This window comes from Tachypleus tridentatus, chromosome 7 (genome assembly GCF_004210375.1).
Source record: "Tachypleus tridentatus isolate NWPU-2018 chromosome 7, ASM421037v1, whole genome shotgun sequence".
NCBI lineage: Eukaryota > Metazoa > Arthropoda > Merostomata > Xiphosura > Limulidae > Tachypleus > Tachypleus tridentatus.
The window spans coordinates 129,849,641-129,875,234 of record NC_134831.1 but is presented as its reverse complement, the minus strand read 5'-3'; the positions used below and the strand labels follow the sequence as shown (position 1 = coordinate 129,875,234).

Genomic DNA, 25,594 nt, shown 5'->3' with positions numbered 1-25,594 from the left:
ACAACTTCATGCTGTATTTCACTAGTGTTGTGTATGCTAATTGTCCGTAGCTAAAATGTCATTCTTGTTTTATATTGATACTGAATATTAAGACTATAACAGGCCTAGCAGCGAATGTATTAACTCTGACTACCAGATAACTTTATCAGCATGCAATTATTAGGTACACAGACTATTCTGAGACATTTCTGTTCTCTCTTTCCAGTCATTATTAGAACAAATTTTTAAATAGTATAGTTGTTGATGAAGAAGCTAGTTCTTGATTCCTTCATTTGTCAATGAAAGATAGATGAACTAATATACATTTAGTGGCTTTATAAATGAACTAGCACATCCATGACAAACATATGTTACTATTGTAATAACTTACTGGAGTGTTTAATGAAAACATGGCTTTATTAGTAACAATTGAATATACACGTGTTCAAAATAGCTAAGATAACTGCAGCTAAAACACAGTACATAGTATTGATTTGCTGAAATGTTGCATGGTGGTTTTTATCTTTAAAATTGTCTTTCAGCCATTTTTAACTCTATGAAATTAAATATCATCTCTGGAATGCAAGTTTCCATTTATATACAATATTTTTGAAGAATGAAATAATTCTGTGTTAAAGTCAAATATATTTAATGTGTTTAAACTCCTAGCTTCAATAAAACCAAAAGCATTGCATTTGAAACAAAACCTTTTGCATTTTTCTCAGATTCTGATAGCACAGCAGGCAGGATATGATGCTGCAGTGATATACAATAAAGGAATCAACAATCTGCAACATGTCACATCAGAGAGACTGACTGCAGTGGATGTTTCTAATCAAGATATTTCTCCAGTGTCTGCCCTTCAGCTCTCTTATTCAACTTTAGGTTCTCTTGAATTATTTTTAAGCTTACTGGTGCATATTAAATTATACTTGGTAAATGAATATTGAGTGCCTGATTGGCTGTTAAGTAACAGTTCTCTTGTGAATTCACTTCATGAAAATGTATTTAATTGTATGTTCGTGGAGTATCAGTTTTGTGAAGAGGTATATAGAAGTAAGGATAGTTACAAACAGGGGTGATACTCTCAAAAAACAAAAGTGGACATATTCAGTACTAGTGAGCACAGGCAGAAATTCACTTCTGGTTACTTGTATATTAATATTAAATAAATCAAGTTTGTTTGTAGTTTCTTGCTATTGGGTATCGTCAGTCATACTCTGCAGGATGGAACTGTGGACCCTGTGCACTTGTACAAGGTAACAGAAGGATCAGCTACATGGATAGGAAAACTAATAAGGAAGTGTTGGAATGTAATATCATTAAACAGTTAATGATAGTGTTGCTCTGTTTGATTTATAAAACATTGTTTTATTTGACAAATTGCCCTTTATATCATCATCCTGGTAGGCAGTCATTGTATTTGCTGTTTGTGTTTTAACAGGTACATTATGCAGTGTGTGTACATGCACTATAACATAAAAATTGTAATTAACAAAAACTACTTTGAGATTTTTTTCTTCTGTCAACTATACATTGTTTCTGAAGAGTTAATGTTTGCCATAGTTAAGAAAAGAAGGTTGCTGCTTCACATATTTCCATTTTAGCGAAACAAAAGTTTATAATACTAAAGTTTGTAGTTTAATACCTGCAGTGGGCACATATCAGGTAGCCTGTTGTGTAACTTTACAAATTTCTAAACATCTTTTAAAACTGGTACTCCTTGTTTTGTATAATTAATAATAACGGCAAAAGTTACAATAATAGATAATTTGTACAAAATATAAACCTGCATCAAATAATCTTCAGGTCTTTTAATTACAAAGGAAGGCAGATGTATATTTTGGTCAGTAAGAAAACTTTACTCCCAAAAAGAACTGTTCAGGGCTTGGAATGGCATCTTTGTATGTAATCAAACCTATATATATAGAGAGTTATATACCTGTACAAGTTCAAACCTGAAAAAATGTTTTTTAAGATTTCTTTTAACAAGTTCAGATCTGTTAGAGAAAATCAACTTGAGAGGCATCACTGTGTATGTATAACTTAGTGCACCATTTTCACCAATGAAGTAAATCATTTTATATGTTGTAGGTTCTGAAATTACTATTCCAGCCGTTCTCATTGGTGAACGGGACGGTATCGACATCAAGAATCTTTACTTGTATAATAAAGGGTAAGTCTGATGTTCTTACATTAATTCTTCCTGTTTTGGTTTTGTTTTTTCATTTTGGTTCACTTGATATTGACTTCATGTTTGATTTTATTGGAAAGTTTTTTAGAGAACATTTGTTGTTGCGTTGTGAGGAAAATTCACGTATAAATCGTTTCCAGTCAATTATCTTAACTATACAATAAAAAAACGATTTCCTCAAATGTTCTGTATATTAAACAGTATGTATGAATTATTTACATTTATTTATCATGTTCTATATTTGTGTTGTTTACCGCAAATTGATTTTTATAACTTTTTTAAAATCTTTTTAATGAATAATTTTTTATTATTGTAGTATGGAAAGTCATACTTAAGTGGTTCTCAGAATCCTTTAATATATTGATATACAGTAAGAATAATTTATTCAAATTCATAGTTTTGGATAGTTAGTTAGAACATACTTGTAGTGATGAATTTATCCAGATTTTGCCAGATGTTCAGTGGTCTCTATGTAACATAGATATTTTCAGTAACATACTGGTGACAAGTAGTACAGATTAACAAGGTTTATTATTATTTGGCATAAGCTGAAATAATTTCAAAATGTAATTAATTAATTAATAACTGTATCAGAGTATTTCAAATGAAAGATCTGTTATTCTGTATTCTCAACACATATTGAAACTTGATTAAACAAAAAATCTTTATTGTAAAGTATTTTCTCGTTTGTATCTCAGTTTTTGTGAAAGTAACCTGCTTCATTGTGGTTGCAAGGTTTGTCTCACAGTATTAAGTGAGGTAAAAATATGATTATTGTAAAATGGTTACTTATTACTTAGCTACTTTCTCGTTTTTCAACATAAGTCTTAAAACACTTTGTAAAATAACTATTTTGTTGCTGAGTGTCAGCTTAGGATAATAAGATACAAAATCCTGTGTTTTTGTTGGTTACCTTCAGAACAAACATAAGAATAATGAAGCTCGTGTGGATAATAGAACCTGGTTTATTTATTAACAGGTATTATCAACATTGGTGCATGGAACTCAATGTTAGCTCTTACCAACATCAATTTACTTCCTAAAAACAGTTTTAAGATATATGAGAGTTTTTCTCTGAACAAGTAACATAATCATCTAGCAAATAAAGTCCTATAATGTGCCAATAATTTCAAATAGGTTTAAAAAAAAACTCCAGTAAATGTGTATAAACAAATTGATTAGATGTATAAATAATTGATAAATAAGAGAACTTAATCTAAATTACTATTGAAATTCATAGGTACAACTTGCCTTCACTTTCCCAAGTTGAGAAAAAATGCCAGAAAGAAGCTGAGGTTAAAATAATTAAAAAGAAATTAAATATAATGATTTTTTTTTCAAGTAGCACACAAAAGGTTGCAATTTGAAAATTTCATTATTTGTCTACAAATGTGAAACAATAATTAAGTTACATTCCTTTTAACAAAACAATCAGTTGGAATTATGGACTTTGATAGACAAGCTGTTTAATGTCAGAAAGTTGGAGTCAAATGTTGAGGAGCTAGGACAACAGTAGGATTATAAATATTAGAACATGTGCTTCATTGGAAAGACCCTGTTGTGTTTCATGATTGTTCAATGAAATTTAAAAACTAAATCTCAGTTTGTGCAGAAACATGTGTATTAATGTTTCTGATTTCATATTTGGACATTTCTTTATGTTTATATATTCATCAGTTATTTCCTGACTGTATTATACTTACTATAAAACTGTTTGCCATAGGAAAACAACAGCCCAAAGAAAATATCAGTATTTTGTTATTACTTAGTATTAGATGTGAAATTGTACATTCAAAAGTTTATTTTTATGAAGTAACTATGTAACTTTGTTAGTCAAGCCTATATACACAAGACCTACAGTATTTTACTTGCTTCTAGGTAACTAAACAATTTGTATTTAATGAATTTCTATAAGGAAAATCTACTTTTGAAGATGCACAGTAAGGCAACATCTTCATTTTAATCTGTTTAGACTGTTTATAAGACTCTCAATGCATTTTATTCAACAGACTAAACAAGTTACTAAGTTGCTTTATCACAATAAAGTAGTTGTTTAGCCCAGTAGTTTATTGTAATAATAAAATGACATTATCTGGATGGAATATGTTTGTAAGAACATTAAATCTGAGAAGTTACAAAGCTTGGTGAAACCAGTTTAACTTTCTCTTCCACCACCTTCCCCTCTCTACAGAAAATAAAAGATTAAAAATTATAGAAATTTATATGTTTTCATAAGTATATCATTTTCAAATTTTGTTGTTGTATGTCTTGTTTATGTGTTTATGTGGTCTGATACATTTTCTGTTTGCTTTTGAATTTGTCACCATCAGCTACACCCTTATACTGTACCCTGACCAGACCTTCAACCTCAATAAGTATCTGCTTCCCATTGCATCTATCATTGGTGTGTGCTTCATCATAATGTTACTGTTTATGGTAAGTATATCACTTTACAAGCATCTGTTTTAGGACTGTTTGTTCTTTTGTTGTTGCTCCACTCGATATATATTTCAAATGCATATTCATATTTCAATAAAATCTCTCTACACAACAAAGAGCTGTTACTTCATGTTACTGCTGTGAAAGCCTTTGTGCATGCCACAAAGCCCCCACATTATACATGCTAATAGCTATTTTGCCAAGCTCTAATATAATCCTCATTAGACTATAGTCCTCTACCAATAAGAGTGTGACACATCATACATGTGCAGTGATTCCCATGAGCACTATCATTTGAACACATGCTCATTCTAATCTTGGCACTGTTTGACCTCGTGTGTATTCTTACAGATTTACAGTGTTAAGATCAGGGATTCAGTTCTTCTTGGTGGACTTAGCAGATAGCCCAATGTGGCTTTGCTGTAAGAAAACACACACACACACACACACACACACACTCAAATGTGTTTAAACTTGTTTCTTTGTGGGATTTTTTATTCGTAGGAATTTTACACATTTTAACTCTTAAACTTTTATTCAAATCTTATTGTCCAACCTGTTTTTTGTGTAGAGTATTTTTGCTACCAACTCAGTTACTACTATTCTACAACCAGAAAAAAAAAAAATTTTAAGTGTTTTGATGACAAATTTCCAGATACTTGTTTCTGCTACCTTCTGAGGCCCTGATGTTCCAATTCAAAAGTCCACTCCTGTGTTTTAGTGATAACTAGAAGTACTCTGATGGTCATCAGTGACATTGATTTCCAACTTGGTGGTTCTTTTCTAACCTTACCATCTTAGATCCAGGATCCTCAACTTTTGTTGCTTCTGCTGAGCCTGCCTCATCTTTCAATGATTGGGCCATCTGTTCTTTCTATCTGCCTTTGCTTCTGGTTTTTTTCCTTCCTGGTAAGCAACAAATAACTTCACTTTTTTCCTTTGCTACTTTGGTTTTTCTAGTATGTGATATTGTCTCTCTCTCTCCAGTTGTGTTTCTTCTTCCTCTGACTGTTGTGTTCATACTAACATCTTTTGTTTTAATTTCCCATTGACTCCCAGTAGCTTCATCCTCCTCATCTTTGTGACACTTTTGCTATGGCCTGTGGTCAAGATTATTTTACTTTTCTAGAGATTCAATCCATTAAATTTCTTCTTCCAGCGTGAGGATCTGTTCTTCTTTATGGCTTTTATTATTTTCCACACAGCTTCTTTGCTGTTAATTTACACTTCTCATAAAGTTTCTCCATTGTAACCATAACAACTTCACTTAAAACATTCACCCTTATCTCATTGCCATCTTAGTTTCCCAGTTCTATTATTTTTTTGTTTCTCAGACTTGCATGGTTGGTAGGTATTTCTTTGAGATACTCACCTTCAAAGATGTTCTTTGAACCTTGGAAACTCAAGTCAAAATTCTTGTCAGCAATGTTCCATTATTAGTTTGGTTTCCAAAATTTCCTCATCTTCATCAAACCCTTTACCATTTCAGATAATGACTTGCTTCTCTGCACAACCTCCCATCTTTCATTCTCTCTTTTTTCTTTGCATCATTAAGAACTAGGCTTTGTGTAACTCAAAGATTTATGGAAATTATTGCATACAGAGAATGTGTCATTGTCTTATTGGTTGAAGGCTAAAGTCTGATGATGATTACACTATAGACTGGTGCAATACACATCAGTTTGCACCAGGGTAGGAACTTCATTCAAGGCTTGTGGCATGCAAAAAATCTTTACAACAGTGACCTGAGTCTGTAGCTCCTTGTTGATAAGAGAAGCAGGTACACAACCTGAAATACACTTTTAGTTAAAGAAGATGTTAAACCTTAATATAGGGATGTTTGAAAAATAAATACTAAACCTAGAATGCAAATTGTAAATAAAATGTACATTTCAATTTATTTAGGACTGTTTCTTGAACTGAGTGAAGGAAGAAAATTTTACATTATTACCAAATAACCCAGTTTGGCCTTTAATATTTTTAAACATTGATTAAACGTAATAATATTTCATCACGTTATAACTATGAATTGTGCATCTATTGAACATGCATAATCTATTTTTGGACAAACATAAGTAAGTTAAGAACTTCTTCTCCTTAAAATTATTTATAGGTTTGAATATCGTAATAATTATGTAATTTCTCAGTTTAATTTTGTGTGCAGTTTTATTTGTTTCTGCCCTATTCTCTGAGTGAAATGAAATATGCAGAATGTTTCTTGTTTTAACATCTAAGCGTCAGCTGTCATTAGGTAAACTTGTTAGAATAAGGATTTCTTATATGAGTTTTTGATGACATATTATTGTATTCTTTCATCAAAGCATTTCATCAGAATCATTGAGGCCACTGAACACTGGTAATCTGGCTGGTTAGTTTCATGTCAGTTGCTGATACTTCTTTCTTTTTTCAAGATGTAGGTTGTTGCTGACCAGAAATGCCTACTTTGATTGGACGAAGTATATATTACTTCTCATCTCTGTCTTGTTCTTTGCTCTAATGATGAGTGTTGCATTTTTAGTATGTCACCTTTCATCATTATTTAATGAAACAGCTTAGATTTTGTAGAACATCCATGTCTTGCAGACTCGTGTTTGTAACAGTTAACTTAATTTTAGTATGAGTGTAATTTTCTCATATAAGATGATTCTGAAATATTCAAATTGATATTCTAGCACTTAAGCTATCTCCTAGTCAAAGAAGACCTGAATGAAGAAGATAAAACACTGTTCTACTTTTGAAACATCACAATAAAAATCAACATATTAATATATTTAAAATAAACAAATATACAGTAGAATATTATTATAATGTAATAAAATAAACACTTTAACACTGAAAGTGTAAACCTAACTGTAACCCTTTAACACAGAAATAAAACTTATTTTTCACCTGTACAACACTGCACAGAAATAGACTTCTAACAATGACAGACAAAAGTACCTATTGTGTAAAAAAACTTACAGATGGTAACAATATAAGGCATATCAATATAAACCCTTAATCAACAACAGAGTACCATAAATGAAACCACCAGTAAAAACAACTATTGAAGAAAATGCACAAGTTAAACATTGTTTAACTATTTGATGCTCAATACTTTAATGTAGTACAGTGCAAAGAAAATACAATATGTTATAATATAGTGTTTTTCATATTAGCTATTAAATACTGAAATACAATCCAAAACACCTTTTAATGTAAATTACACATACATATTGATCTATAGAGAATATGATAATTATTATACACACACATATAGATTTCAAAATCATTTTTAAACGTTGATGAAGATGAAAAAAATAAACCCTTTTTTTATGTATCAAAAATAAATCTTTGTACCCTCTCAATTGGCAAAGTGCAGTACAAGTTATCGTATCTGTTAAGACAAATTCCATTATGTTGCAAATTCCAAGTGCATTATAAATATTCATAATGTTAGAAAATATGTAGGTTCAAGAAGCCTTGATAGAAATGAAATAGAAACCCTATGACCAGAGTGATTTTGAAAGGTGGACCTTTCTTTTTGTTTGCCTCTGAAGAAGAAAGGTCCACCTTTCAAAATCACTCTGGTTATAGGGTTTCTATTTCATTTTTATTAACAACAGTATAAAAATATACTATGTGGAAAATATAATAAGAAAAAACTTATCAAAACATTCTTTAACAAATATAGTTAAATATAAAGAAAATATATGAAGCACCCTGTAAAAATAACTTGCAACATCAGATATATCAGGAGGGTATTTAAAGGTGACAATACCTGATAACTTTTAACGTAAATCGTAAAAAAAATAGATAAGAGAGAAATAACACTGAAACACTGATTTACTTGTAAAATAGATTTTTTAAGAATAATGTGCAATAAAAATTAAAACCTACATGTAATAAGATATGAAAAAATATAAGAAACCCTTTAACATTGACTAATGCCCAGCATGGCAAAGTGATTATGTTGTTTGACTAATAATATGGGGGTTGCAGGTTTGAATCCCTGTCACACCAAACTAGTTTGCTCTTTAAGTCATGGAGGCATTGTAATGTGATGGTCAATCCCATTATTCATAGGTAGGAGTAGCCCAAGTGTTTGCAATGGGTGGTGATAACCAGTTATCTTCTCTCTAGTCTTACGCTATTAAATTAGGGACAGCTAGGGCATATAGCCCTGATGTAGCTTTGCACAAAATTCAAAAGAAACAAAGGTTGGCTGAAATAAGTCTCATGAGATTACAATAATAAATATTTTTTTAAATAAATATATTTTATAGTCATTAATTGTACAATACTCCAGTATAAAATGCAGTTCAATGACATTATTGCATGTATATTCTAGCATAACCATACAAAACAAAAACAAAATACAACCTAAGTTGCAAAACACAATAAATAAATAAAAATAACAACATGCTCTTTAATATCAGTTTATATTTAATGGGGCTAGCTACATTTGGTGAAATTGATTGCAGGGGCCATGCTGCAGCAAGGTTTATTTCCGGGTTGATACCAGGTGCTTAACCAGCTTGTTTCTTAGTAAGAACTTCAAATGATATTGGTAACCATGTGATATTATTGATAACAAAGAATAGTTCATATTGCAATTTTTAAACTTAACATTTTATAACAGTTGGTTACTATGTGGAATTACTTACCAGTAATGAGATATAAAGCTTGTATTCTTGTAAATGTGAACAGTGATAATAAAAACATCTTAAGATAAACAGTAATTGAGAAGAAAAAAAAAAGCACACCCAGAGCATTGATATCATTTCAATGTGATGTGTTCTTCCACTGTGAAAGAATTGTCAAATCAGACAATTTACATGGCTTATGACTTCAGTGGAAAGTGAAAAAATAAATTGTTTGGGTGTTTAGATGCAGAAGGGTTTTGAAGTGCAACTGAACTGTCATGAACAGGAACAGAGACAGCAGAGGTTCATGTACAAACAAGTGGCATTTTAAGTGTAGGGGGTGTGTCAGTATGGGAGTGGTCAAATGTCAGTTGTTAAATAAAACTAAAAATTGGATTTTTGCCTTCAAGTTGTACATTTATTGTTCTTACAAATATAACAAAAACTGAAATCATCTCATGCTCTCTTTTGTGCAGCACTGTGGCAATCTGATACTGTTTCAAACTACCATTAAACCCACTCTCCCAGGCCCCTCACCCATCCAAAGGAAAATGTTAACTTTAATATCAGTGGGATTCGTGATATAGGAATAATTTTAAAAGGCTAAATTTTGATATCTCGGCTGAGAGGAGACATGCTCCTTGTTACACACTTTAGTCAGTATCTCTGACTGTACTGTCAAGCAGTCTTTTTAGGATTGATGCCTGAGACCACTGTGTTTTGGGTTGGGCATGTATTTGTGTTACATCTGTCAACAGCTATTCCAATTTACTGTCATTATCTGACAGAGAGATTGAATTTTCTTCTCTGTCAATGTAACTGTCATACGTTTTTACTCTTGTTCCCAGATTTATTCAGTAAACATTTCTCAGCCTGCTGCTGTTCTGAAGACAGCCAAAGGCTCTCAATACTGTTCTTCTGAACATTAGATGACTCCTCATTTGCTCATATGGTTCTCACTTTTCTCTATGTACAAATGTTGTGCTTTAGTCTTTTATCTTCCCTTCCATTAACCATTGTTTCTTGTCCCTAGACTGAATTGTCTTTTCAGGTAGTTCCAGAATGTTTCTTTTCAGTTTGATCACCAAGTTCAGTGATGAGATCCTGTATGTTTTTGCAAACAATCTTTCCGCTGTTTTCAGTTACACCATCTCCAGTGAAATATTTTTACAGCAAGCTTGCAGTTGTCACATAATTCTTTTTAAGTCATCCTGGTCACCCGCTAAACTGTCAAAGAAACGACATTTTTGTCGTCAGTGTATCGTGGGTGCTCGATAAAGTCGACAAAAATCAATAAGCTTTTGTCAACTTGGATTGAATCAGATTGACTGGTTTCTCCAAAAATGAATCATATTTACTTGGATAACAAGAAACCAGTTCCACATGCTCAATTAACTTGCATAAATCTATGCCACACGAAAACTGTGAATCTGTTCTGGTCAATTTTTATATGCCTACATGTGGTTTTTTTATTCGTTTTTGATGGAAAATATTCACGAATACCCAGTCTGTATCCTTATCTGGAGCTCTGGTACTTGTATATAAAAGTAGAATACCAATAATGTGAACTAATAAAGTCTGTTTCCAGATAATGCATTTCAACAATCACTTTTTAAACATGCACATTTTACCTCTAGGTTATTAAATACAGAATTATGAATCCAAAGATGTTAACTCTGACCTAGCAATATTATTATTGTTGAACTTAGAAATTGGTTTAATTTGCATTCAGTAAGTTAAGAACATCTACTTTTAATTTTAAGATAAATTAGTTTTTTAAGACAGCCTATATTTTCAGGTGATCAAGTGTGTAAGAGATCGCAGAAAAAATCAAAGAAATAGATTGTCATCCAAGCATCTGAAACAACTGCCAGTTAGCAAATTCAAAAAAGGTGAGATAGAAAGTCATTTTAATTAACTTATAAAATAAAAGGTGAGATAGAAAGTCATTTTAATTAACTTATAAAATAAAAGGTGAGATAGAAAGTTATTTTAATTCATTTATAAAATATAAACACTTGTAGGAAACACTGCAGTTTTTTCTACAAATGGCTATCTTTTCTCTATTTTTATGGCAGCAACCGAACTGGTATGTATGGTTTGAAACAAAACAGATATTACTGTAAATGAATTATAAGAGGTGGTTCTGCCAGTGCTTCCAAAAATGCCATGTCAATAGACAAGCCTAGTTATACAGTGGAGCTCCATTAAGCCGCAGACCGGTAAACCGTGAAATCACTTAAGCCGCTGTAGCAAGTCTTGTGAGCGAGGATTATCGCGGCTCACTGCTAATTTAAGAACGTGTAAAAACGCGGCTTACGAATTTAATCCTGGCTTTATAACTTCAAGGGGATATTTAAAAAGGATTTGCTTTAATTTGGGAAATAAATAAAATATATTACAATAGAAATCAACCGTTAATCTACCTTATCCGCTCTCTATATCAGCTTTATGGAGGCCGCCATTGTTACCGAATCACACTTCTCCATACATTCAAGTTAATCCACGGTAAATTCGTGAAAAAAGTGATCGACAATTAAAGTATTACTTTTAGTTCAATAATCCGATATAATGATCATGCAATGGCCCGGATGAGGCTCCTCGGCAGAGCTGTTGGCGACTTCGGCTTTTCGGTCACAAAGAGTTAAGCCGCAGACCACTTAAGCTGCGGTTAAGTAGGTTGACCCCTCAAATACCGCGGCTTAACAGCTCTCCACACTGTAGTTATGTTCAATATACTACATGTCTTGAAAAAGATATTGATGACTTTTACTAGTGCCAGGAAAAAGCTCTGACCATGAGTGCACATATAAGAATCTCCAACTAAAAATTTTAATACTCCCTGGTTACAGATTTACTTATTTTCTATGTTATAAAAGGACTACAGTCATAGTGTTTGCTCATTAGACAATTGTTAATGTTCTTTGATAGATTGCTCAGACAGAGTATTGATGATGAAACAAAACATAAACCTCTACACTTGTGTTTTTACTACAGACAGTTTCAGTGCCTTCCAGTTTAAACATAAACCTCTACACTTGTGTTTTTACTACAGACAGTTTCAGTGCCTTCCAGTTTAAACATAAACCTCTACACTTGTGTTTTTACTACAGACAGTTTCAGTGCCTTCCAGTTTAAACATAAACCTCTACACTTGTGTTTTTACTACAGACAGTTTCAGTGCCTTCCAGTTTAAACATAAACCTCTACACTTGTGTTTTTACTACAGACAGTTTCAGTGCCTTCCAGTTTAAACATAAACCTCTACACTTGTGATTTTACTACAGACAGTTTCAGTGCCTTCCAGTTTAAACATAAACCTCTACACTTGTGTTTTTACTACAGACAGTTTCAGTGCCTTCCAGTTTACTCATTATAAAAAGGCAGTGCCAGTTTCGGACGATTATTTTAACTATTAGTTTTATTAACTTACTGTCCGTTGGATATTTTTCTTAAGAAGGCTGTACAGATGTCCAGTGAAATTATGACTGCTTTAAGGAGTATGAGGTATTCTTTTATTAAATACCAACTAGTACTGATTAAGTATGCATGATGTATTTGTGGAATAATCCTTGTATTTGGTGTAAGTGTAGCTTATTTTAGATTATTTAGACAGCAAATGTTGCCAATGTTTCAATAATAAATTCAATACAGATCACCATTGTGAAATATATAATAACTCTCTAGTACATTCTACAGCCCCTAGCTCAGCAGAAAGTGCACAGACTTATGATGCTTGAAACTATGTTTCAGTACCCATGGTGTGCACAGCACAAATAGTCCATTGTGTGACTTTGTGCTAGATAATAAACAAAAACTCAAATATTATACAAACTATAACAGAAATTATTTCATTCCACTCTCTGACATGTAGTGCAGAAGTTACTTTAGTTTCTTTACTCTTATAATTCTTGATACAGGCCACATAGAAATCAAAGTCACTTCTTTTTTTGTGTGTATGTTTGATGTAGATTGTTGTAATACTTACCATGATGTTTGAAGTGAATAAACATAACTTCTGTATAAGTACCATTATATTACAGACCTGATAATAAAATAATCTGAAACATATGTAACATATCCTGGTTTATTCTGTAATAAAATTATTTTCCATTTTTCATTGAATTGAATGGAAGTATATTACACTAATGTATCGTTCTCTGTAGACTTAATATGTCATTAGCATAACCATGTGATTTTTATATATATAAAGCACAAAGATCTATTATCTAACTATTTCTATATTGCTGGGACAATCATGACTAAACTTTGTGGGATGGTTTCGAACAATTGTCGTGTTAATGGTGGATTCACAGTTCTTTTCTCCTCTATTATTGCTGTTATGGAAAATATTAATTAACATTAACTACGTTAATAGATGATGACATGCCCTTACACACGTACACAAATACATTTGCTATAACATAACATACCCAATGTTATAGAACAAACTTGTACCTTATAGCCCTCATGTAGCTTTGTGTAAAATTCAGAAAACAAACAGTATTCAGTAATGCATACACTAATCTGAAGTTTCTACTCCAAGTTCGTTGTTGAGTTTCTCACTGAAATGGTACATGTACTGTGAGTGCATCTGACTGTTATCTGTTCAGAACACAATGCTATACTTTTGTCATATGACAGGTGTAAACCTGTACGTTCCATAGATTGTATATACATGATACATAATTAAGTATATAAGAAAGGATGTGGCAGGAGTGATCCGTTTCTATGTGATACCTCTGTAAGCACACAAAATTGAAAACTATAAAAATTAAGGTTTGTTTGAACAATGACAATTTTATAGTAATTAATTTGTGTTCAGTGTTTTACTCTTTCAGGAGGTGGTGAAAATAACACAGAAGACAAGATGCCTAAAGAAAATGTTGTGTCATTTTGGGGAAATTCATGGTTTTTTTTCAAATATTGCCTTATAGAATTAGGAACTTAAAACATACATGTTATTAATATATGAATTATTAACTAATTTTATGCTCTACTAATTAGTATCACATAAACAAAATGTAGTTTAATAAAATTTTGAATGTATCATACACATCAAAGGATATTGGGGTCAAGAGCATTAAATACTTACATGAAACACTGTAAAAGGACAGAGAAGTGAGTGTTGAAAGTAGCACCCTTACCACCACTGTTTTGGTTGCTACCTCTTCCTACGCAGTCACCCTGACCATTGTGTAATGAATACCATGTCTTAAGTATGTACATATTGAGCTATTAAAGCTTATATAAAATATTTAGTAAGGTAATAATACATTATAGATAAATTCTGTGAAAGTTAAGATTTTTGTTATTTATCACAGCATCCACCCCCTATATTTTTTGAGTTCATAACACAGACAGAGAACATGCACCTCAGCTTGTTAATTGTGTTTCATCCAATGTACCTTCACTATTATTTCTTTAACCACCTATAAACTTTAATTTTTTCCTTGACCTGCTTAACTTGCCTGTTAAAATTCATCATCTCTATTTCAACATTATATTGATATTGCTAGCAGTGGGTTGTTTTGTTAGTTTAGCAGTAACGTGCAACCACTGTTGAATTGTTACTGTTTGCAGTGACATGCAACTACTGCATTATATGCAATGAATATCTTGTGTAATTTATTGTTTAAAGTAAGAAAAAGTAAACACAAGATAGTGTTAGGTTGATTGATACCTTAATGTTTTTGGTAATTGCTTTTTGTTATATTTTGGTATTTAGGTGACCCTTACGATGTTTGTGCTATTTGTCTAGAGGATTACAAGGAAGGAGAGAAGCTAAGAATATTACCATGTTCACATGGTAAGTCAAATGTTAAAAACTTCATCCTGTTGGGTATTTGTTGTTTGAAAATATAGCAGCAAGCCTGGTCCACCTAATTACCTTCCACATTTTAAAATACCTCAAATTAAACAAGAACCACTTTTAATCAGTGTACGTCATATTTTAAAACAAACACTGGGTGGTAGACACAGGCTTTGCCTAGCTATCATATAGTTTTAAAAATCTGCTAATGTCAGAAGATTGAATTTGATAAATCAGTTGTGAAATTCTAAAGCTACGAGTTTCTCACTTTAACTTCATCCCAGTGGAAAATGCTCTCTCTGTTTCTCTTGAGCTAGTTTTGAACTTGTTGCCATACAAACTACAAAGATAAACTATAGGCTGTCCATAATGAAGCCAACTATGGAAATCAAACTCCAAATTTTAGCAATATAAGCCCTCAAACTTTTTTAACTAAGGAACATGGGAGGAGTGTATATTTCATAAAGGTTGCTATAAGTTAAACATCAGTAAAAGAAAAGAAACTCCAGGACTAGGATTTTAATCTAGAACTTTTGGCTGACAGAGACAGTGCCCCATTTGGCTGAGGTATCCAATATTATAGACAGTTCCTGTTTTCCTTCACTTGTAAGACCTTAACTATGAGTATGAAACTTCATACTACTTTGTATTGATGTGATTTCAGGTATCAGTGTGTTAAGTTTACCAACATTTAACAAAATCATAGTAGTCTAGCTGGACTCGCATGTATATTTTTTTATTTTCAATTCAGATTGGCCACAAAAAAGGTGAAATTTTCCTCTAGATTTCACGTGATATAATTTTGCTTAGCAGTTTAGAGTTTTGTGGTGGTTTATACCAAGTTTACATGTTTTTATGTTTCTCACTGTTATGTGTGTATTTTTATAATATGTTTCCACATGTTCTAAAGATCGCTGATGAAGTAATGAGTGTATAATATAATTATTTGGTTGTTTTTTTGACACTTGGTCTTGATGTCAAATCAAGCAGAAATAATTGAAGGAATATCCATTTGTTAAAGTAATTTGTTGAAAAGATTCAGAAATTAGTAACTGTAAAAATAAACAGTGCAGAAAATTAGTTCATTGGCTTTATATAGCATATTATTGACTTTTTTTATAAATAGATCCATTTATTTACTAGTAATCTGCTTTGTGCTTTTTTGGTTGAGATATATTTATTAACATTAACATAAATTAGGTGATTTCATTTTAACTGTAATTGTTAAAATGTCCTGTTAAAGTGTACCTTTTTTTTTTTATAGCCTACCACACAAAATGTGTTGATCCCTGGCTAACAAAGAATCGTCATACCTGTCCAGTGTGCAAGCGTAAGGTCGTTTTGGAAGGCCATCAGTGTGACACTGATAGTGATTCAGACAATGATTCCTCAGAAGAAACCACTCCTCTGTTGCACCCTGTTAACAGGCAGAGCAATCCATCTAGTATTGGAGGAACATTCTTTGTGCCTGTGCCGACTCCTCTTCAAATCCAAGCCAATCAAGCTGGTGTATCTGGGATTGCCCATGATGAAGAAGCCACTCAGACCACTGCTGTGTCTCCAGAACCTCAGACCACACAAGTAGAGTTGCATCATTCCACAGAAATGGTTGTACCAGAAGTCGGAACAGACCTTGGTTCCACGTCTTTGTATCCTGCGGCTCATCACTCAGTTAATGGAGACGGACCAGAACAAGATACTATTGAGAATCGGAGCCATCAACTTCAAGGAGCTAAACCCAAAAAGCAATTGGATTTGGTGGTATGAGTTAAAAAGCAAATTTTAAGTGAGTGATTTTGTGAGAGTTAACCATAGTCCACTTGTAGTCTTTCTTAAAAGGAATAAACTGATTTGTTAGTCAAACAACTGTTGTTGTTTTTTTAACAGAAACAAAAAAGTTTCAGTATTTTGTATCAAGTTTACTTATCTCTCTAAAGGACTCCTGATATTTCATTTTATGAAATTATGCTGTTTTATTTACTTCAAAAGGTTTTCATGTTGGTGTGTGTGAAGTTCAGTTTTTCTCCTGCTGTAAGTTTGTAGATCAAGCACAGAAAGATGAAATGATGGACAGGGTTATTTATATATGCTTCTTTCACAGTAAAATTATAAAGTTTTCAAATTTAACGAATCAGTGAGGCACTGTTGTTGTCATCCTTGTCACCAGCTTATTTGTATAAATGTGTGAACAAAATTTGATTATTGGATTAGATTAACTTACTAAATTGCTTAAAGATAATTGACTTAAGATGTTATATATTTTATAATAAACTTGTAATATTACTTGTTAATATTTTGTTAATAACTAAATGGAAATGATAATATTGTACATCTGTTAAACATTTAAGATTTTTAGGTCCATGATACAAAATAACTATGAGTAGCACTGTTTCATTTTCAGAGTTCATGTTCACATGTACAGAGATTTATTTTTGATTGCTATGCTAGTTCTCTGGTTTCTGATGAATAAATATTTATGAATACTTGTTATTCATTCACTTTTATGCAGAAAAGTATTCATCACTTTTAATTTTCGCTAAAGAATATATTGATATGAATTTCAAACAAGAACTTTTTTAAATAGCCAGGATGTGTTAAACTTTGACCACACACTTCCCTAATATTAAACATTTTGTGTTAACATTTTTCTTGATGAAATGTTATGATCTATATGTCGTTATTTTTGGTTTCTTTTTATAATTTACGTTACTTGATCACTAGCTTGTAAGAAGAATTTATCATTTTTAGTCTATAAAAATATTTAATGTAATATTTGCGATTATCATAATATATTTAAGTAAGTTGGATATTTGGTCTTGGTTGGTGTACGTGAATTTTCCAGGAACAAACTTTTGACGATTGGCGAACGTTTTAAGTGCTAATTCTGCAGTTCTTTACATGGTACCTAAACTGACATTAAAGGTTTTGTTACTCATGCTTTAAAATCTGTTCATGGTACCAGCAAAAGACTACAACACCATCACCTATGTTATAATTGTCATTTATTTAAAATTATATATTATTACATTAAAAAGCAAAAGTTGGTACTACAGATCACATTGTGTTTATTGGAATGTACAGATAATTAATAGTTTAAAGATGTACTATTGTAATTTTGTATGTAACACTAGAATCTTTTAACTTACTACAAAATCTTGATACAGTTGATGAAGTATACAAATTATGAATGACTTGTGATGTATAGTTTGATACATGTATTAAATAAAACAGTGTTGTGATTAACTGTGTGTGATTTGTCTCCAATATCCTTTTGTACACCAAGGTCTAGCAGGATTTTGTCTGAGAAATGTTGAATGTAATGTTCTAAACTATTGGTTATTTATTAATAAAATGATCGAACTTGGAAGTATCGGTGACAGTAATATTGTTTGATAATACTTGGTATGAGATATTTTGGTTGATGTTTGTTACTGTTCTTGGAGTGTGTATCATATCGTAAGCAAAGAAAAATGAGAAGTGTCTGATATGTAAACACAATTATTTTTTCTCTGTTTACTCTGTGTGAAAGTGTGTGCTAAAAATATTAACAAACTATCAAATGAGTTAATTTCTGTCTGTGTTCCAGCATAAAATTGCTGTTAAACAAGAAAGTCAAGCTTGTTGTTTTTTATTCAAAGATTTCATTTTTTGGGTAATTTTTATCTGTATATTTTCAACCACGTATATCCCTATATAAACATATAATTTAAAGAAATAGTCAGAGCATGAAAGCATTCGTGAAGATAGGAATGATTGCAGAATCCACTTATAATTTTGGTGAAATGGCTCATTATGGGTGATTTCCTGACGTTTTACAATCTCTTTCCTGTTGCATATAAGGCTCAGCATGGCCGAGTGGCTAGGGCGCTTGACTCGCAATCGGAGAGTCACAGGTTCAAATCCCTGTGGCACCAAACGTGCTTGCTTTTTCAGCCATGGGGGCATTGTAATGTAACAGTCAATCTCACTATTCATTGGTAGAAGAGTAGCAAAAATTTACAGTGGATGGTGATGACTTTCCTCCGAGTCTTTCACTGCTAAATTAGGGACATCTAGTGCAGATAGCCCTTGTGTAGCTTTATGCAAAATTCAAAATAAACTAAACCAATTGTATAAGAGAAATACATTCATATAAGAAAAATAAAACTATCAAATGAGGTGCAAGGATATTTATCAGCTATTTAAAGTAAAAGACCATAATAGGAAAGCATACACATGGGTATAAAAACACTTTAAGAAATATAGCACGCCAATATGTAGGCACCAAACAAAATACATTTCATAGGATACTTGTACTTGGCGATTTTTTTATTACTAGTTTTATTTGCTGACAACAATTTGGGAACCAACAATGCACTTATTCATAAAATCGGTGTTTTGTCATGTACTTGTAAAGTTCATCAGATTGGTTTATCTACTGTTATTTCATATTTTTAAGCTTGTTATGGTCGAATTGTAAGAATTTTTTTTTTTTCGGTTCTCTCTCAACTATTGGCAAAGCGTCGGTCTACTATCACCAATAACTTTAAGCTGTACCCTGCTAGGACAGCGGCAACTCTACGGGTTTACAAAGCTAAAATCATAGGTTCTATTCCATTCAGTAGACTAGCAGAAAGCCCGATGTGGCTTTGCTATTAGAAAACACACATACTTCGTAAGCAAAGTACAAGTATCCCAATAATAGTATAATCTACGGTAGTTGTCATTAATACTTGCTGCCGTAACTATTCATTTTTGTGCTAACAAATCGCGCGAAATGATATAATTCCAAGTTTTATGGATAAACAAATGCGATTTAAACACATACATACCAGAAATATACAGAAGAAACACAAGACGACAGTTGGGTTTTACACTTCTTGATACAAACATTTAAAAAAAAATCACAATTTTACAACTATTAGACATTTCAAACTATCTCAATAGATGCACTAAAATTTGGAATAAGGCCTAAAGCTGTTGCTGATGGTAGACCAACACTATGCTAATACCCTATGTCGGGACAGCGGTAAGTCTACGAACTTACGATGCTAAAATTCGGAGTTTCTTTCCCGCGTGTCAAATAGTCAAACGTGGCTTGTGCTACAACGAATAGATACTTTGCTAATACCCCGGGGGAGGGGCTTTAAAAGTTGATATCATTAAGGAATGAAAAAAATTAGGTTAAATAGTAACAAACGAAGGTAGATGATTTTTAACATTTATTCATAACATAATTCTTAAAATTCACTATTTTCAACGTCGCTTTGTTTGTCAAAAGTTCGATCAACTTGTTTTGTCTTATAATCCCTGGTTTCTAGCATTTTCAGTCTGCAGACATACCACTATGTCCACTGAGAGCAGTTCGATTAATAAAAACTTTTAGTCAAATATGGTGATTATCCACAAATAATATTGTCTACGGAAATGTATTTCATTTATAATGATTCTGTTTCTACGATTCTGTAGTTTAAATCTAAGAACAGCATTATACGGAGAATTTTTTTTATTTAAAATATATATCCTTATCACATCCATGACTCCCGCTAGTACAGCGGTATGTCTCCGGATTTACAACGCTAAAATCAGGGGTTCGATTCCCCTCGGTGGGCTGAGCAGATAGCCCTTTGTGGCTTTGCTATACGAAAAAAACACACACACATCACGTGCATATATAGTGTTTTATTTAATAATGATACATATGAGAAGGCCCGGCATGGCCAGGTGAATTAAGGCGTTCGATTCGTAATCCGAGGGTCGAGGGTTCGAATCACCGTCGTGCCAATCATGCTCGCCCTTTCAGCCGTGGGGGCGTTATAATGTGACGGTCATTCCCACTATTCTTTAGTAAAAGAGTTGGCTGTGGGTAGTGATGACTAGCTGCCTTCCCTCTAGTCTTACACTGCTAAATTAGGGACGGCTAGCGCAGATAGCCCTCGTGTAGCTTTGCGCGAAATTCGAAACAAAACAAACAAATCTATGTGTACCTTCTCTTTTTTTTTTTAAATAATATTTCACTAGTCAAATGGGCTTAGCACATACATCTTTCGAGAAGTACTAATTTATCCTCCTATTAATTTATAACAGTACTAAAAAACACAGTCATGTTTGTGCTTTAGAATACAGGAAATAAAAGAGTAACTAAAATTTCAGTAGCAGAAAGTGACACTTCCTATTCAAGTGATTAATTGTGTGTGAAGTATGTCGTATGATAACCACGTTATTTTTAGTTTGGAAAGTTTGTTGTAAAAGAAACAAGTGAAAGGGAATTAATGATTAATATTTAGTAGCTAGACACTTGGTCAAATGTTGCGTGATAAGCAATTATCTAGAGAGTTGAAGAGAAGTTTCTGCGGAGAATGATGAACAAAATTCACTAGATAGACAACTGAGGTTTTTAGATGTATCCCAGGTGGTAGATGAATTAAAGGAGAGGACATGCAGCTCCAGCAAAGAAACCCACCTAGGAGCACCAAACATCTAATTGTATAAATGGAAAGCTGAAACGTCATTGTTGGATAAGTAAAAGTTTGTGGGAGGGCTACAGTAAGGAACACTTCATTATTGAACAAAATTGAAACTGTGTCTACATATCTACAATTAGGGAACTAGAAATGATGGGTATTGTGAACCTTTTGGCAGATTACTTAGTCATTCCTGGTCACATAACTCTGACTATGGTCAGTACTGTTTCTACTCTTAACACAGTAAATACTCAGTAAAACGTTGTATTGGATCGTTTGTTTTTCAATGTTTTCTCAGAATAATCATCTAAAGAGTTAGGCACTGGACTCCTCAACTCCAAATTTCCATTTTAATTTCGTGATGGATGACGGCTGTTGATGACAACTGAGAATCTTAACACGCTGAAAGGATTTTGCTTTCCAAACACTCGGGTTATGTTTTATAACGAATGTGAATTCTTGAATTTGCTCGAAAGCTGGCAGGTTTATGTACTATGTCGCTATGCAAGAGTGTACCTGAATAGTCTCATTTGTACATATTAGCTTTCCTGATGGGTGGTAAGGAAGATACACGCTAATACAGACTGAATAAATCAGGCAAAACGTAAATAATTTTAATAGGTTTTTGTCTGAGCTTTTCTGTTTGTCTTTATCTGATGTAGCAGGCTGTTTTCAATGTCTAAACGGGCTATTATAAGGACAAATAGCAGTTTAGAGGGACTTACTGTTTCGTGACTACGAAAGTAATTTTTTCTATCATCACTCTTGTGAATACTACATTGGACTGCGTTTTGTAGAGTATAACAGGAGGTGGGACCTGGACGGATGTTTAGAACAGAATAAATCATTTCTGTTTGTCTCTGTTTTGTTTACTTCTATTTTTGTGATATCGTATGAGTTGGAGTAATTATGATCCTTTAAGGTGACACTTGATGGCTTGAGCACGCTTATAAAGCGTGGTTGACGTTGAAAATATTTTCCATGGAAACCAGAAAAGCTGCTAAATAGTTATCTAATATACTGAATGTGTGTATTTCTTACTAATATGTAACAATGGATTAATGAATACAGCAACCTGAGCATGGTCTGTTGTAGAATGGTGATTTGATAGTTATGAACAGGATTATGAAAGATCATTCCTGTCCTAAATACTATCAAATCACCATTCTACATCACATCATTGCAAGATCTCAGAAAAAGCTTGGTTATCAAACTGAACCAATACTTTCATCATCATTAGATGTATATCACAGTGGAAGAGAAACCTGAATCAACACAGTTGATACTTTGTAAGGTTCTGAAGCAGATAAAAACTATTTGGTAGTAGTTTTAGATCTGGAGTCTTCCAGTATAGTCCAGTTACCCATTCTTATAGGCAAAATGCTCACAAAATAGGTATTCGTGTAAGAAAGGTTATGGCCACACAAATTGCCAGAAGAGACATTATGAAACATGAAAGATGAAAATAAAAATGGATTTCTGTTAATACTGGTCTATCTCTGGATATCACTCTCGCTAAACTTTAACATCCACACTAATATGTAAATATGGATGACACTACCAACACATGCTGCGTTGTAATCTGATGACATCATGGCGTACAGCAGAGACAAAAAAAAACCAAAGTCGAAAGCAAGATGCAAACATTCCTTAACAGGACGATCAAATAGTATAATGTCACAGGTTGTCATGTGTACTTTCTAAGCTGCAGTAAGCTATTTACACTAAACAAGAGATGCATGAGAACAAGTCTTTGTGATCCCTTCCAACAGGTGATGAACTTAGTGAAACCGCTTTTTTTCACTACTGTTAGAAAATAAGTATTTTGTATATTTTGTCACTTTTTAAAAGGTGAAATCCAAATGCGATCACTTGTTCACATCAAATGATAGAAAGTGATGTACCTGTCGCTTTCTAGTAGTTTTGATTTAAAAATATATCCTAAACTTTTCTGTTAACTGTGTTTTTATGCTTATATTTATATTGTGAAACCGTTTACTTTTTTGCAATTAATTTATTCTGTGTTTTTTTAATTTGTATTCTATTTTCTTTTGTTTGGTTCAAAATTTTGTTTTCAAATGTTTTAATTTTGTTTAATGAAATTGGTTACCTTTTTTGTATTTAAATTTTAATTTTAATTAACTATATATATTCATTTTCTTTTAAGATCGTTTTGATTATACTGTGATTTTTAATTTATTTTTCAGTTTTATTCTACGTTTTAATGTTATTTATTGCTGGTATTTTGGTGGCATCCTCTTGCTATCTTTCGTATCAGTGTTGTTACGTCATGTGTGTGTTTTAGAGTTAAAACTATATTTTCTGGCCTGTAATTGATATCATAATTCGGCCAGTAACGTTTAATTTTAAACTTCGGACGGTGACTCCCCTGAGATAATTAGGGCTGTAATGACTGAATTAGTCATGAATTGCATCCTTTCGTAACTAGAATAGAACACATCTTTAGTCATATTTATTTAGATATATTTGGCCAAGCGTAACCAAGTAGTTTGCGTGCTGTACTGTGAAACAAAGCTTCCAAGTCTCTTGTTCCCTGATCGCTGAGTAATTTCAGATTCCAAGTCTCCTGTTCCCAGAGTTAGCAATTGGTAATGTATACTAGCTGCCTTCACACTAGATTATCATTTCAAAATTAGTCTTCGTGTAGTTTTGTATGTACGTTAGGTTTGTTTGTTTTTTCTAAATTTTCATGCAGGTTTTCTGTAGCTGGTACGACATTTTTGTGAAACAAATGTAGAAAGTCGTAATATGTACAAGTAATTTGAACGGCTTGAAACTTTGGACTAATGCCTGACCAAAGGGGGCATAGATATTTCTACGCATTGAAATGATTTATAGATTTTTTTTTTCTTTCTTATAAATGTTATTTGAAATAATCAATGACGCTGCAGCGTTGTGTTCACGTAATTGCGTTGTAGTGCTTTGTTTGAATTTCAGCATAAATCAATGTTAACTTTGCCCCATGAGGGCATTTCCAAGAAAGTTCTTCTTACATCCCAGCACTCATTTAAAATCTCGGCAGAATGAGTCCTGTCAACGGGTGAAATAATTAAAGATATTAATTTTATTGTGAATAAAAAGGGAGGTTAAAGGACTGCCAGTAGGTGAAGTAACAACGTATTATTTTTACTGCGAATGAAATCCAAAGTTACACGAGGACAATCTGCGCTACCCATCCCTAATTTAGCAGTGTAAAACTAGAGGGAAGACAGTTAGTCATCACCACCAACTCTTGGGCTGCTCTTTTATCACTGAATAGGGGGATTGACTGTTACATTATAACGACTCCACGGCTGAAAGGACGAACATGTTTGGTGCGAGAGGGATTCGAATTCGCAATCCTCAGAATACGAGTCGAGTGCCTTAACCACCTGCTCATGCCGGGCCATAAAGGTCTGTTTGGCTGTTGTTCAACAGTGTGTGTGAATGTTTTTCTTTTCTTTATTCGATTTGTTCTCTTGCTGATATTTATAAATCTCTCTGTGAAACACCAGTGTACTTGATTATCACAACAACGTGAACTAAAACTTTTGATTAATTAGATATGCAAATAAAACAATAGCTGTCATCATACTGATAATACACGAATTTAGAATTTCAATGTTAAACAGCCTTAATGTGGCTAGCAGTAAACTGGAAGCTTATAAAGCTAAAAATTGGGTTTCGTTACCAGTGGTGAACGAAGCACAGATAGTTAATTGCATAACTGTGGGCTTAAAAACGAACAACAGTGATAAAAATTACTTCAGTTATCATAAATACTCTGTGAAATAAATTCTTTAAAATATTAAATTTGTTTCAATTCTCAAAATTTTGATAATTTCGTATATTCTGATTACTTCACAAGAAATATGTCATTTTATTAAAAAAATATTGCTTCTTTTTTATTAGAGAACAAAAATTATTTTAGAAAGTTTAAATACAATCTATTATTATAGTATGAAAATTAAAAATAAAAACATTTGTTCATATTGTGTAAATTGATATGAAATTATGAGTTAAGATACTAATGTTAATTAATTTTACAATAACTTATATTTCCATAAAAAATAAGAATAACTGTAACTAATAATAACGTTAT

The 25,594-nt window shown here is 32.5% G+C and overlaps 1 protein-coding gene across 6 annotated transcripts in view; it reads left to right on the top strand.

The window, feature by feature from the left end:
• LOC143256598 (E3 ubiquitin-protein ligase RNF13-like) overlaps positions 1-18,292 on the top strand; it is a 40,562-nt gene extending 22,270 nt beyond the window's left edge. For 4 of the 6 annotated variants that reach the window (XM_076514004.1, XM_076514002.1, XM_076514003.1 and 1 more), the window contains exons 5-10: positions 705-864; positions 2,074-2,155; positions 4,504-4,609; positions 11,036-11,129; positions 14,966-15,046; positions 16,314-18,292. In XM_076514004.1, coding sequence (XP_076370119.1) covers positions 705-864; positions 2,074-2,155; positions 4,504-4,609; positions 11,036-11,129; positions 14,966-15,046; positions 16,314-16,816 — 1,026 coding nt within the window. In that variant the 3' untranslated portion in view covers positions 16,817-18,292. Of the gene's footprint in view, positions 1-704; positions 865-2,073; positions 2,156-4,503; positions 4,610-7,023; positions 7,130-11,035; positions 11,130-14,965; positions 15,047-16,313 lie in introns of all 6 variants that reach the window. The other 2 variants (XM_076514005.1, XM_076514006.1) reach the window with 1 other exon arrangement.
• Positions 18,293-25,594: the final 7,302 nt, after the last annotated feature.